Source organism: Zootoca vivipara, chromosome 3, assembly GCF_965207765.1.
Source record: "Zootoca vivipara chromosome 3, rZooViv2.hap1.1, whole genome shotgun sequence".
Classification (NCBI taxonomy): domain Eukaryota; kingdom Metazoa; phylum Chordata; class Lepidosauria; order Squamata; family Lacertidae; genus Zootoca; species Zootoca vivipara.
The window spans coordinates 40,872,283-40,886,730 of NC_142586.1; the positions used below are offsets into that span (position 1 = coordinate 40,872,283).

The following is a 14,448-nucleotide window of genomic DNA, read 5'->3' on the forward strand; positions in this document are numbered from 1 at the left end:
AACTCTTTTCAGGTACTAGCCCTTCACTTGGTTACAGTGGTGTGAAGGGAAGACAAAGGCTGCGCTTGCTGGCTCTGCTACTCCTGGGAGCAACATCTGAAGTGGAGAGCCTGCCGCAGATGCCTAAAACTCCCCATGCATGATAACAGGATTAAAATCATGTATGGCACAAGCAGGCTCCTTGCAGGGGACCTTGGCTCCCCGCAACATGTGAGCAGTAGGGGCAGGGTGGGTAAGATGGATAGTCGGAGCCAGGGAGCAAACGGTATGGCCCCAACGGACTACAGGACAGTCTTCCAATTGAAATGAAGGAATTATTCCCGAAGAATGAAATTCTTTTAAGATAATGAACTGGCAATTTACCAGATTTAGCAGCACTAGATGCTTTTACTTCTGGATTCAGTTTCTCTGCCTCTACCATTCTAAGATCCTCATCTTTCTGAGCTTCCGTTTCCATAGCTACATCTTCAGAAACTGGTTCCTCATTGTCTTCAGTGACAGGCATGGTTGTTTTCTGTTGTTCTTCACTGGCTACATCTGGTGGAAACACAGCCAAAATCAAACCAAAATCTTGCAACTCTATGCTGCTCTCCCATATCACCAAACTAACAGTCATCAATATCTGTAAAGTTTAACTTGACACCCGAAGCACTTGAAGGGGGGGGGGCACACACAACAATTCAGGTAGTGAGATAAATATTGTAATTTACATAGCGTTCGGGAGTGTTCAAAGTACTTCACCTGCATTATCTTACACTCTTTAAAACCTCCAGGTAGGGTCAATGTCACCATTCCCATATTGCTAAGGGGGAGAAGAGAGAATTGTGCCTAAAGCCTCTTAGCGAGGTCATAGCTAAGGCAAACTTCAAACTGAGGATTTCCCCATTCATAGCTCTGCCTCCTACCCACCTTGCTATGACCTAGGGTGAATGAGAAGAGATGAATGAAGAATTTATGGGAACCACAATCTCCTGGGTTACACTTCCTTAATGTGTTGAACTTTGGTTGCCCTTTTCAGTGTTAAAAGTGGATTTTACCACACATCTGCACTTGATGTGTGCTAGAATACTAGTGGTATGTACAGGTACAATAGATTCGGACTTCATCATACAGAGGACAAACTGATTAGCTCCAATGTCGAAAAATGCAAGTTACATACCTCACTGACACGACAGAAAGAGGTTTCATTACTAATCATAAAATCTAAACACACGTCCTTCAAGAAACAGGTGGATTTGAGAGAAACCATGAAAATACTTTGTTTTAGAAGCTGTAAGTAGGATTTACCACAATAGCATTTAGCTGGGATTTAATTGCAAGAGATACTTCAGTTGCAAGAGATACTTAAAGCACCAGGCTGCCTACCACTGTACAAGAAACCTTTGGGCAACAGCCCCACCCCCCAAGTGCATTGTCACCATGAGATAATGGACTGCAGTCTAGGCTAGAAAGCTAGAAAATACCTTCTTAGGGATTTGTTTTTAAAGCTTCAGCAACTGATTTAATGTGGAGAAATAAATGTGCCTATTAGGTTTAAAAAATGAAGCCGTGCAAAGCGAACTATGAGAGAGAAGCAAACGCAAGTTCCTTGAAAAATTCCTTATTTAAATCCTTTCCCCAACCAACCAAATCTAACATGTTTCATTGCTTTTATTTCAATAAAGAATGCATGCTCATTTTCCTGTAAGCGGAGGTTTAGTGGTACAAAGGATTTAAAATGGTCTGTCCCTCTGACATCACTGTGAAAGTGCTGGCATACCATAGGTCTGTGCATCGTAGGCTTCGCTGCCTTGCTTAATGTGCTCAAACACATCAGCTTCTCCCATGTTTCGTTGTTCTGGCTGAATCTGCGCCTGTTCTGCTTCGCTGCTGGATTCAACAGTTTTCAGCCGCTTGTGAACTTGTTGACTGTGGTCCCCCGTTGAGCGCTCATTGTTGGCTTGGCCAGGCTTTCTCTTAAAACTCTGAAAAATTGGCAAGCACAGCTATGAAATTTCAATGAGGTTCGGAAAAAACAAACTCAAGGCTCAGAAGCTCAGTAACCTATCACACCGCCCAATAGAACAAACGTGCAGGATCAAACCAAAATCCTATCCAGGTAAGCATTTTGTTTTCCCAGCAGACAGCCGGGTGCCTGTTCAAAGCCCACAAGCAAAACACGAGTGCATTAGCAGCCTCTGATACTGAGGGAAATATAGCCATCTTTAAAAAAAAATGCAGGAAAATTTGCATTTAAATATGAATTTCTAAAGGTACTCTCTCCGAAGATGCATTTTAAAACTCAATGCAATTTGAGCTGAGAACTGCTTAAGAGCATTTGGGATGTACTATAGCTGCTGAGTAATTTCTGATCCAGGCATTAGTCCAGGAGGTGCAGAAAAGGTCATATAAAAAAGCTAGCTTACAATTTCTTTAATCTATGAAAGAATAAAAGACCTGTGTATTTTTCCTGCTCTGTTTCCGACAAGCCAGTCGTGCCATTAACTCAGATTCATGTCCTTCTGACTGATTTGCGTCAGCAGCTCCAGTTCCATGTCTCTGAAGAAAGACAGACAAACCACCAAAGTTAAGTCTTCTGCTAAAACATAGAACACAGTTCCGCGCTCATCTGAGAATAATGCAGTGTCTTCAAAACACAGAAGCATACCCGGCTGCGCTTCTAAGAAGAAGCCTGTGTGTAAATTTTGACACTGCAGAAAACCCCAAGGCTAGTTAGTGAAACACGATCAATATGCTTTGACCACAGGGTTGGAAAAATCCTCGGGGACTGCTGCAGATAACGGAAGGGAGGAGAGGTGATTTCTGCCCATTTCCTTCTCCCCACCGCACATGCCTTGCAGTTCCCAGCACCCCAAATACTAGTGCTGTAGATTCAGGGGACCTTCCAGAACAGTGTGGGAGGTGGTATAGGGGGTAGTAGCTCTGTTCCTGGGTTAGGAACCACTGCAGCTAGGTGTACTATATGAAGTTTAGACACAGGACACTGCAAGACAAATTTTTCGCAAGGCGAATGCGTCTTACGATCTGATGGTGACTCGCAAGACGAATTTGTTTTGCGAAATGTAATTAATGCATTCCTATGGGCAAAAAAAAAAAATTTCAGTGCATTCCTACGGGAAACTGCGATTCACAAGACGAATTTTTTGCAAAACGAATTGACTCACGGAACGAATTAAATTCGTCTTGCGAGGCACCACTGTATTTACCCAGAGAGGAAAAATCAGCAGCAGAGGGACAACCCTAAAAGTTACGTGCTTTCGAAGTTTCCCCCCCTCCAAAGTATGTTCCACATAATACAAAAGGTACTGTGGGATTTCCCCCGCTTCACCTCTTTCGCCTGGTCCTTCTCAGAAGCAGTTCCAGCCAGCTCCACAGCCGTGTCGCTCTGCAGGTTCTCCTCTGCTGCCTGCCCATCAGTTTCATGTTCCATTCTCTCAACGGCATCAGGCAGCTCCTCGTCCTTGACAGGGTTATCGATATCCTCCTCTTCCTAAAGCAATTCAGATGGAAGACATCAGTATTAGTATTCGACAAGTGTGATTGGGAGGGAGAGCCAGAAATTGTTTTGTACTACAGGAGATCTATTTGCTGTCCAGGGAAATCACAGTGCTACTACTACCATTTACTGGAATTTTAGCCTTGAAACTGTATACTATCTCTATATACACTTTTTCACATGCCTCCTTGCAGGGGAAGTCAAGGAGGTCATTTACTATTTTTTATTAATAAAAGAATAAGCGAAACCTGAGAATTAAGGCCTTGGTCAGAGATGCCTTTTTCTCCCTCTTTCTCAGGAGATTCACTTGGGTCTTCTGTTGGCGCCTCTGCTTCTTCCTCCATATTTGCATCTTCGGGATGCCCTGCGCTTTCCTCATCCTTTGTTTCTCCTTCCTCCATTTTATCTTCTCCTTCACCTTTATCTTCAGAGGACTCTTTCTCAGCTTGCTCAGGATCCAGACCATCCTCTCCCGTCTCTTCAGAATCCTTAAGTTCTTTTTCATCTACATCCATCGTCTTCTCCTCAATCTCAAAAGGATTTTCTCCTAATGCAACACAAAAGACACACCTTTCAGAAGGCAGGCAGAATTCAGTTTTTTCTCCTACCGACTGCTGGGCAGGCAGGAACAGAGAGGAAGATTTACTAAGATTCCTACGGTAGATAATCCTTAAAAATGAAAAGGTAAGGTACCTTTAACTTGAAACTTTCCCTTGGTACAAGCATAGAGTCAATATGTCAACGTACTGCAGTAATGGAAGTGCTGATATTATGTACGGTATTTCCAAAGCCCAACTCTCTATATGGCATCAATCATGCAAACAATACACTACTTATTTGAAATAGGTGAAACATTTGTTATCACATATCAACGTCTGTGGTACTGAACACCCTAAAATATGAAGAATGCATACAAACACACAGACAAATGGCAGATATGCCCCACGAAACCAGAATTAGCCCACTGCTCCTTGGTCTATGTCCCTGATGTGCGTCTTACCACATTGCACAGTGTTTTAGTCCTGTAAATACAGGTGTGAGCTGGACCTTGGGGCCACTAAATGATATCATGAGAATCTCTCAAACTGTGTGCCCGATTGGAATAGGAGAGGATCAGAAGATGACAGATACTTGAGACTAGAGAGCTATGGAAACCAACATTGATATAAATGGCCCAGGCACCTCAGGAGGTGGGACAAAACTGGTAAGACGCTTCCTAAGTTTCAAATACAATCGTAGCCAACTCCAAACCTGTGTGGAAAAGGCAACAGCCCCCCTACCACATGGAACTGGCTGAATTCCTTCCTCAATGCAAACACAATCAGATGCAGCAACTAATCCACAAACTTCCAATGGTTATAAGCACGAATGATCAAAATTATGACATCAATCCTTATTTTCCCCAAACAACAGGGGTGATCCTTGTCTGGAATCAAATTAAGGCTGTGCACCTACACCCAGGCCCCAATTATAGCTAGACACTCAAGAGGCACCACAACTAAGTAGTATTTTCTTTTCTTTATATCTGCTGATAAAAGAACACATTGTGAACCATACCTCCTTCTTCTTCCTTGTCCTCATCATCTTTCTCTCCATTCTCCAAGTTCAGGTCCTGAGGAAGATCCAGTGCCTCAGCTTCAGGCTGTTTCTCTTGATTTCCATGATAAGGGTCTACCTCGTTCTCATCATATTCACGCTGTTAAACAGAAAGAAGTGACACACCATGTGAGGAATGGAGGTAGGAAGCCGGGGGGCGGGGGGCGGGGAGAGACCTGTTGAGAGCCATAGTAAAGTAACTATTTAAGTTCTCTTTAGATAAACCCCCAACAGAAAGGATGCCAAACTTCATTAAAGAGGCCTAGTTTCTAATAATAATAATAATAATAATATTTATACACCGCCCTCCTCGGTCAAAACCGGGCTCAGAGCGGCTAACATCAAAGGTATAACACATTAACATAAAATCAGGTAATCAATTGAAATAAATCCTAATATCAGATCAGTATCAGAATAAAATCCAATCAGGTGGCAACCCACAGATTAGGGTTGAGGACCATAAATACTCACAAGTTAATTAATTAATTAATTATTAATAATTTATTATTTATACCCTGCCCATCTGGCTGGGTTTCCCCAGCCACTCTGAGCGGCTTCCAACAAAAGGTTACTGGGTAAAAGTACATTAAAACACCAGTCATTAAAAATTTCCCTAAACAGGGCTGCCTTCTGATGTCTTCTAAAAGGGAGGACTGGAGCGGTAGTCAAACAAGGTCCACTTCTACCTGCAGCGTTCGTTTCAGAGTAGTACAGTGGTGCCTCGCTTAACAAATGCCCTGCTTAACGAAATTTCCGCTTTACGAAAGGTTTTTTTCTAGCGGAGGTTGCCTCGCTAGACGAATTCGTTTTACGAAAAATTCGTCTAGCGAATCGCGGTTTCCCATAGGATTGCATTGAAATTCAATTAATGCGTTCCTATGGGCAAAAAAATATTAGAAAAAAATTCAATGCATTCCTATGGGATTCGCTAGACGAATTTTTCGTTATAAGAAAAGACCCGTGGAACGAATTAAATTCGTCTAGCGAGGCACCCCTGTATTGGAGGATTGTTTGCTGGTCTCCTGGCAACTATGCTGTTTGGTCCCACATGGCACCGCCTTGTTCCCTGCTCCGTTTTAACATCCATATGAAGTGGCTGAGTTTGGTCATTAGGCGCTTTGGAACGAAGTGCCATCAGTATGTTGACGCACGAACACAAAGGAGAGGGCCCCAAAATACACAAAAACCACAAAGACAATGGGACCATGAACTATTTAAGAAGTAGCGGGTGTTATTATTGGAAATCGCAATACATAAAAACACTTCGGAAATACATGTTGCTCAAGTTCAGTTGAAATAAATGGTAGTTACATAAATGTAGCTTTCTGCAGCAAACTTGCTCTCATTACCTCATCTATTTGCTCATGGACTTTCTCTTTGGTTTCACCACCATCTGGTTGCTTCTCTTCTTCTTCGTCTTTGGGAGATTTCTTATCATTTTTGTTGTCAACGTCCATGTTGTCATCTTTTGCCACAAGTTCTGAATCACCCTAAGTTGTTCAAGGAAAAGAGCCATGGAACCATTTCATTGTACATCCTGCTACCATTGGTGTATATACAGTTCTGTTGGCTCTGTTACAGTCAAGCCACAGGGAACATTCAACATGTTTTGAGACAAATGGCTACTTTATACACTTATAAAGTGTATACTTTATACACTCTACTTATTACACTAAAGTCGGCGGCACACCAACAGCTTTTTGTGTGTGTAAACCCAGGGCATTGCCCACAGCAAATGTGCAAAAGGTGGATGATAAACACATGACTGTATACATTTGCCTGGAAGCTTAATCATAGCAGGGTTCTCAGACAGGTGCATGCAGCTGTTTAAACTACCTACATAATATTATGCGTGTATAACCGTGTGCATTTTCTCTAAGTCAGGGATAGCCAACATGGGCTACAACTTCCATCATTTCTGGCCATTGGCTATGTTGGTTGGGGCTGATGGGAGTTCCAAGTCCAATGACATCTGAAGGGCAACATCCTACCTACCAGTCTACTTGAGGAAACATGGTTGCACATTCTAGATCCCAAAATATATTAAACAACAGTTGTTTTACAAGAATTGTGTATTATGAAGATTGAGTAGGCGTTTTATCTGTTCCTTGTCACTCTATGGATGGCTATCCGATAAAAAAAAAACCACCCTAGGGTCGCTATTTCCTTTCATAGGAAAGCAGATGCCTAAAACTAGGGATGCAACATAAAAGGCTCTGGATTTGGTAGCCCCTGTTGATATTTACACCTTGAGGAGTGGACTATTTTGAAGCACTGCCTCCTCAGCCACTCTCTGTGGGTGGCACATTCCATATGGAGAGAGGCATCTTCAAAAAAAGGTAAACAGCAGGCTAGGTTACTCTGTGCTGATTTTATGAAATCCAAGCCAGGTTTCTCAGTAATCTCATTCTAAAAAGGGAATTTCACAAAAAAATTGAGACACTAATCTCTGTATTGTATTTCATATGCTGTACCATGCAATTAAAAAGTTGTACAGTATAATACTTCCTCCTTGGAGCACACTTTTATTTACGTTTTTACCTCATCCATTCCTGGTCCCGTTTCTGTTATATTATCATTCTCATTATCACTCTCATCTTCCTCCTCCTCATCGTTGTCATCTCCCCAAAGCCTCTCATCCAATTTGTCAGCTTCAGCCTCTCCAAGATTTCCCATCTGTTTGTCTAACTCTTCGTCAGATTTGTCGTCTTCTTCTGTATAAGGCAACACAGCTTGTTTTGCATCACCCTCTTTATAAGGTACCAGAACTCAGTGCCAAAGGGACACATGGCCTTTCGCAAACTTTCAAGGTGAACCCCACAAGCATGGTGACATCACAGGTTAGTAAGGCACATGTTCTCCTGACAGGGACTGGAGTAGGGTGACAGCCTAAAATCATTCAGCCATTCTGTATCAAACAGAGGACACCTACATGAATACAGTAAGCCTGCAACTTATGTGCATTTAACTTGCTCACGTTCAGCTTCATTCACCTGGTAATAATTATTTTTTCAAGTAAAAAGAGGGCAGAAAGGGGGGGGGTGTCCAGGAAAAGAGCAATCCCATGGGCAATCCCATCCGCCATTGAACCCAATGCGTTTTGGCTATATGTGATTTTGGTTTTAGATGCAATTCCCAGAATGTAACCCCTGCGTAAGTTGAGGTGTCTCTCCTGAAATAGTTTCAACACATTTGGCGAAACAAGGGAAAAAGTTTATCAGAAATAAGAATTATGCACATTTGAACAGAATGTATATTCTCGTATATTCTTATTCAGATTTCTCCAACGGTCTGTCACAGTTTGAAATTAACAGTGATGTCATGAAAACTTTTTGGTAAGATTCCCACATTGTCTCGCCCAATTGTTCTATCCCACTTAGAATAACACACTACACACAGACATGATATAGCTGGACTTCTGCTGCATTAAGAAATGTTGCAATTAAGGGTTTCCCTAATTTATAACCGTTATAGATGCTTCCCGCTCCAATTATAGTCACTATCAGGAAGAGCTCCTAACCACACAAGCCGCAAAAGGATTAATTTAATAAGAGAGCAGCAGCATTACCATTTTCACAATACTGAACTCTGCCAGATTTTGCCACAGAAGGACATCAAGCTGCTGGAATCACACTTAAAGTTAATTCTGCACAAGTACTTCGACTGCATGTCAATGTTTGCACAAAAAGCCCACAAAGAAAATGTTTAGCATTTCCACCTGTATTGGCATATAACAGGACAGACAAGCGAAACCTACAATTGCCATAGTACAAGTCACATACCTTGGTTTTCTTGCTCCCCATCGTAGGTTTTTCCTTCAAAATCATCTGACATTTCAATTGCATTGTCCTCTCCTTCAATACCTGGTTTGGATTCTGGGTCTTCATCCTCCTTTTCTTGACCCTTCTGGTAAGTATCTTCTACCTGGGATATTTAACCAAAGATTATTCCTGCTTTTAATGAAGCATTAGTTTCATCCCCGCCATTATCTCAGCAACACAGTTTTATTACTGAATAAAATCTAACTGCTCAACCCCAGCAGGGGGACAGAAATGCATTATGAATCCAAGGCATTTTTCTTCTTCTTTAGGAGTAAGCAGCAGATGGCTTGGAGGGGGACAATGAAAGTTATTATGAAACCTATTGAACTATACAAAAATAACAGCAGAATCCAACCCCCAAGGCCCACTGGGATGGTAAATTCTGAATTCGGAGGAACTTGGGGCTTTCTTGCCTGACTTTCAGCTAAACTGTAACAATGTCAGTGCAATTCCCTCACCCCTACTCAGCCAGACAAATGTAAACCAGCCTAAGTCCTGAAAAAGGGCATTCCAGGGGAGTGGTGGGACAGGACAAGGAGAGACTTATAGCTATTCCAAAGTCTGTTCAGCTAGGTCATGCGACCTAGGGCCTAATCCTCAAAACTCAAGCCCATAATTGCCTGCCAACTCAGCCAACAGTAGCCCCCTCCTAGGCACTCCTGAACAGGGTGTGGAATGCGGTAACTTGCACTGGTGAAATTTACACTGGCTTCCTATAGTTAAGAACGTGCTTTAACTTATTTATGAGCAGACACACTACAATCAAGGCTTGAATCATGGCACGTACCTGCTCTTCGCTTTCTATCTTGTCACTCACATCCTTTTTGCCTTCCCCTTCCCCAATGCCACCTCCTTCGTAATCATGGAATTCTGTTCCTCCTTCTCCTCCAGCATCTTCCATTAGCTCTTTTGGTAAACAAAACCCCTAATAATAATAATAATAATAATAATAATAATAATAATAATAATAAGTTGAAACATTTTGGACAGATTTTAGCACTCATCAAAACAATTAAGCTTCCAAAGGACAGATTATACACACAGACTTGTACATGCACACAAATTATCTTTGGCTCCATAGTACTTAAAGAGTTCATTCAACACACTGGCGAACATCTTGCTTCTGCTGTGGCTTTCTTAAAAAAAAGCTTTATTCACAACTCCAGATATCTCACAGAATTCTATCCCCTTTCCCAAATCCACTGAGAGGGTAAACTAGAATTTCTTACCTTCTGGGCCAGTTCGGTAAATATGTTAGCTAGAACAGAGAGCAATTTCCCAGTGCTCCTATGTGTAGCCAAGGTAACAGTGAGGTAGAAGAGGATGATATTGGAATACTTGTAAAGTATTGGCATTAGACGCACCAGTAAGTGGCAGGATTGATTGAAAAGCTGTGGACACAAAATAAATCTAATGTTCATTAAAAATATAGGTGTTCCCCCGCCCCCGCCAAGACAAAACAAGAAGTTTCTAAGTGACCTTACAATTTCCCTCTGCTATTTTGCCTTTTACAGGAAGTCTAGAAATTAACGTTCAAAGCCTCCTCCAGCTGGACCAAGCCTCAATGAACAGCAAAGACATCTCAACAGATGAATTTTACCTTGCACTTGTATTCAGTGTAATCCTCGCCATAGGATTTTAGTCGCTCCAGGAGTTCTGAAATAACCGAAATGATTTTCTGCACGTGTAGAGAATTCACATCTGCACAGATGTCTTCATCCAAGAGTTTAGTTAAATGCCCTGCCTTGAGCCTGTCAACCAAGGATTCTTCCCCTTGAGTAAGAAAGGAAAAAAGGAAAAAGACTGAAGACTCAATTCATCCTTAATCAGAAATAGTTTGGGTAAACATTTTTATCCAATGAAAATGTTGCCTTTGTACAGTAGGCTAGTTTCTACACACACTTCCATCCTTCATCTAGGCAAGAAAAAGGCCTCATCCGAGTTCAAGAACATATTCAAGCCAGGCAAAAAAATTCAAGGAAAGTCTGAAGCAGGGCTGGTGAGGGCCTGGGGAGAGGGTGTGTGGCTGGGAAGGGGTTGTGGTGTGGTCTAAACAGAGAGGCCTGGAGGTGCATGTTTAATTCCCATGCCTAAGGTTCCCCTAAAGCACCATGGCATGTTGCAGGATCCAGGAGGAACTAGATGCCCAAGAGAACTGTACTGATTGCCCTTCACAGACAAGGGGCCTTGGCACTATTGCCAGTTCTCTCCACTCTCCACTGTGGTGTAGTGGCTAGAGTTATTGGGTGAGCATGGGCTTGCCACAGTCTCTCAGCCCAACTTACCTCACAAGGCTGATGTGAGGATAATAACGAGAAGAAGGAGAACCATGTATGCCACCTTGAGCTCTATGGAGCAAAGGTGGGCTATAAATGCAATAATCAAATTAACAAAATCTATCAGAGCATTCAAGAATGCTCTGAATTCCACAAGTCTCTTGGGTGGGTGGGTGTGCATTCAGGAGGCGGCGGCTACAACAAGTACAAATTTCACAATTTCACCGTGGCAATCATATTTAGAACATCCACCTCTGCCCCTGAAACAAAGACCTAATTTGCCAGGATATATGTTGTGTTCAGTTACACACACACACACACACACACACACACACACACACACACAGAATTTCTTAAAGTATAGAGTGCTTCAGAGAAAATGACAAATGTTAAGACTCACCATCCTCCTTCTGGGAGGTGTCATCTTCTTTTACCTTTTTCCTTTCTACCAAACACTGAATTGCACCCAGGATAGCTTGGATTGCAAGCTCTACTTGTTCTGAGTAGAGTTCTACAAATCCATCATCTGACTTTTGGTTCCCTTTGGAAATACAGTAGAAATGTTATTGGCGAAGATAACCGATTTCGAAAGCAGCAACCACTTTGAGGGTTTTGTTTTGTTTTTGCAATCAAGTGGTGCATAATAAATTTTATGAAATAAATAAATGATACGACACAAAGAAATTCCAGTTCTAAGCCACAATAACAAAGGCATCTTTAACAAGAAAGGCATGGTGCTCAAAAACCTGAAATAAGGATAACTATTAAGACTTTGATATGCTGGTTGGGATTTATAAAACTAGGGTTTCCCCAATGTTAAAACCTGGAGAATTCCCAGTTTAATTTAAAATTCGAGATACTCCATTACTCCAAGAGGTACATATGCTTTGCCTCAATTATCTCACAGAACAAAAGTCTGACATCTGCCTTGCAAGTGGAAGATAGTGCAAATAATACTGCCTCTTAGCCTCTCACCAGCCCTTGGCCCAATCAGGGCTCAGAAATGAGACTGAATTTTCAGGCAGTGCTGCTGCTAGGATTTTCCCCAAGTCAAGTCAGGTCAAATCAATGAATCCTTAATCCCCTTGCAATGATTCCAGCTCATTTCATAATGCATTAACAAGACTTGGCTGAAGACATGCAGCGGCATGAAAATAAATGTCCAACTTTTAATGAGAAAACAAGCTTTGTAGCAACAGATACTAGGAACAGAGGTCCCAGAAGGTCTCCAACAACAACTATCAAGAAATAAACAAAACACCAATTCCCACCAAAGTACAGCTGCTAGGATTTTGACATGCTACATTAAACAAAACATTGAACATTATTGTGAATGCTTCAATACTCTCTGCACACTTACATAGGACTGCCTCTTATAACTCTGCAAGATTTGGTTCTCAGTAAGCATGCTTAGGAGGAGGGATGCGGGTGGCGCTGTGGGTTAAACCACTGAGCCTAGGGCTTGCTGATTGGGAGGTCAGCGGTTTGAATCCCCGCAATGGGGTGAGCTCCCATTGCTCGGTCCCTGCTCCTGCCAACCTAGCAGTTTGAAAGCACGGCCAAAAAAGTGGAAGTAGATAAATAGGTACTGCTCTGGCAGAAGGTAAACGGAATTTCCGTGTGCTGCTCTGGTTTGCCAGAAGCGGCTTAAGTCATGCTGGCCACATGACCCGGAAGCTGTACGCCAGCTCCCTCGGCCAGTAAAGCAAGATGAGCACTGCAACTCAAGTCGTCCGCGACTGGACCTAATGGTCAGGGATCCCTTTACCTTTAAGCATGCTTAAGATCCTAACAAAATTATGATCTAATTTTACTGCCCTTAGTCACAGATGCAAATATCCAAAGGTGGTAACAGAATAAGACTTAATCTTTCAACCTATAAAGCAGTTGATTTAGAAGGAACAGGTCTTTACCATTACAGTGTGAAATTGAACTGAAGAGCTGTGTCTTCCAAATGGCAAAGTCATCCACACTTCTATTAATTTCTCCTTGGATGTACACAAGACTTCTGATTAACGCCATCCGTGTTGAAACTTGATTGGCTTCCATCTCAGGTAGGACAAAGAAAGACTCTATATCTTGCAGTTGGGTTGAAACCTTCAGCAAACATTCTATCCCTGAAAAGCACACTTCAAAGCTTTTCCTGTAAGACAAAAGCAATCACAGCTCACTTTAACAAGCCATGTTTTAGTCTGCATATTTGCATTTGAGAAAGAGTGGGTCTGGGGTTAACACAAAACAGTGTTTCTATTGGACTTACAGAAAAACAAGTTAAGACTCAATTGTGCTACTAAAAACATAGCATCTATGGTTTTACAAGAAGGTTTGGAAGTTATCTTACATGAATGGAAAAGGAAATTCAGCTTGCATAAGGTAGCCCTGCAGATTTCCTTCAGTTTCTTTAGCCTGTACCCCCACCCTTAAAAAATGTTCTATGATACGAAGAGGTACTACACTGTTTAAACCACGCACTTTACTGGAAGTTGCAGACCTAATCTATAGTGCTTACAATATAATAAGCTTTGTTATTTTTTGATGCTGTACAAGTCTTACGCAAGTGTTACTTATTGAGCATTTCAGTTAATTCAAATTATATTAAAATACAAATGTAAAAGAAAAGGAGGTTATTGGATTGTTGCTTTTATTTTGATTATGTATTTTGTGTTTTTATATTTTGATTTTATTCTGTGAACCACCCTGAAACCTCTGGGTATATAAATAATAACAATAACAACAATAATAGGATAACTACTGTAACAAAAGCAGAAATAAGACATAAACATTAAGATGCTAGGTGAGAAGAGTCCCTAACTGGCCTAACAGTGGCCTGGGTTTCCAAGAATTATTTAGTCCAATGAAGTTTATTGTTTGTTTAGGAATACCTGTTTATAGACACACACCTCTCTAAAAATTACTAGAATTTCTCAACTCACAGTGGCCTAGTTCATATAGAATGCTGAAGCAGTTAATATTTTTGATTATGTTCTCTGAAACGCAAGGGGCGTATCACCCAGTCAAGGAGTGCTAAGCTTCCTCTGTGCACTTCCTCCAAAAGTGCAGGCATAACTCTCCCCCAAGGCACTTAAGCTTAAATACAGCATCTGGCTTGATATCTGGCAGTGTGGAAGACTGTTTAGTGCCTCCATGGTTGGGCCATCAACTTCAGCAGCGCCAATCATTTATTTGGGATATAGTGGAGGCTGACTGCAGGCCCCATTTTGAACAATGCAGTCAATAAATCCACAGTCTTACAGATTAG

At 41.7% G+C, this 14,448-nt stretch overlaps 1 protein-coding gene across 3 annotated transcripts in view; it reads right to left on the reverse strand.

The window, feature by feature from the left end:
* MDN1 (midasin AAA ATPase 1) overlaps positions 1–14,448 on the reverse strand; it is a 110,522-nt gene that overhangs the window by 6,963 nt on the left and 89,111 nt on the right. For all 3 annotated transcript variants that reach the window (XM_088667203.1, XM_035109386.3, XM_035109385.3), the window contains exons 80-93: positions 13,103–13,332; positions 11,590–11,730; positions 10,514–10,686; positions 10,143–10,304; positions 9,701–9,838; positions 8,875–9,016; positions 7,634–7,806; positions 6,442–6,582; positions 5,054–5,192; positions 3,745–4,043; positions 3,329–3,490; positions 2,437–2,538; positions 1,760–1,964; positions 364–537 (exon numbers count right to left, since the gene is read on the reverse strand). In XM_088667203.1, coding sequence (XP_088523329.1) covers positions 364–537; positions 1,760–1,964; positions 2,437–2,538; positions 3,329–3,490; positions 3,745–4,043; positions 5,054–5,192; positions 6,442–6,582; positions 7,634–7,806; positions 8,875–9,016; positions 9,701–9,838; positions 10,143–10,304; positions 10,514–10,686; positions 11,590–11,730; positions 13,103–13,332 — 2,381 coding nt within the window. The remainder of the gene's footprint in view (positions 1–363; positions 538–1,759; positions 1,965–2,436; positions 2,539–3,328; positions 3,491–3,744; positions 4,044–5,053; positions 5,193–6,441; positions 6,583–7,633; positions 7,807–8,874; positions 9,017–9,700; positions 9,839–10,142; positions 10,305–10,513; positions 10,687–11,589; positions 11,731–13,102; positions 13,333–14,448) is intronic.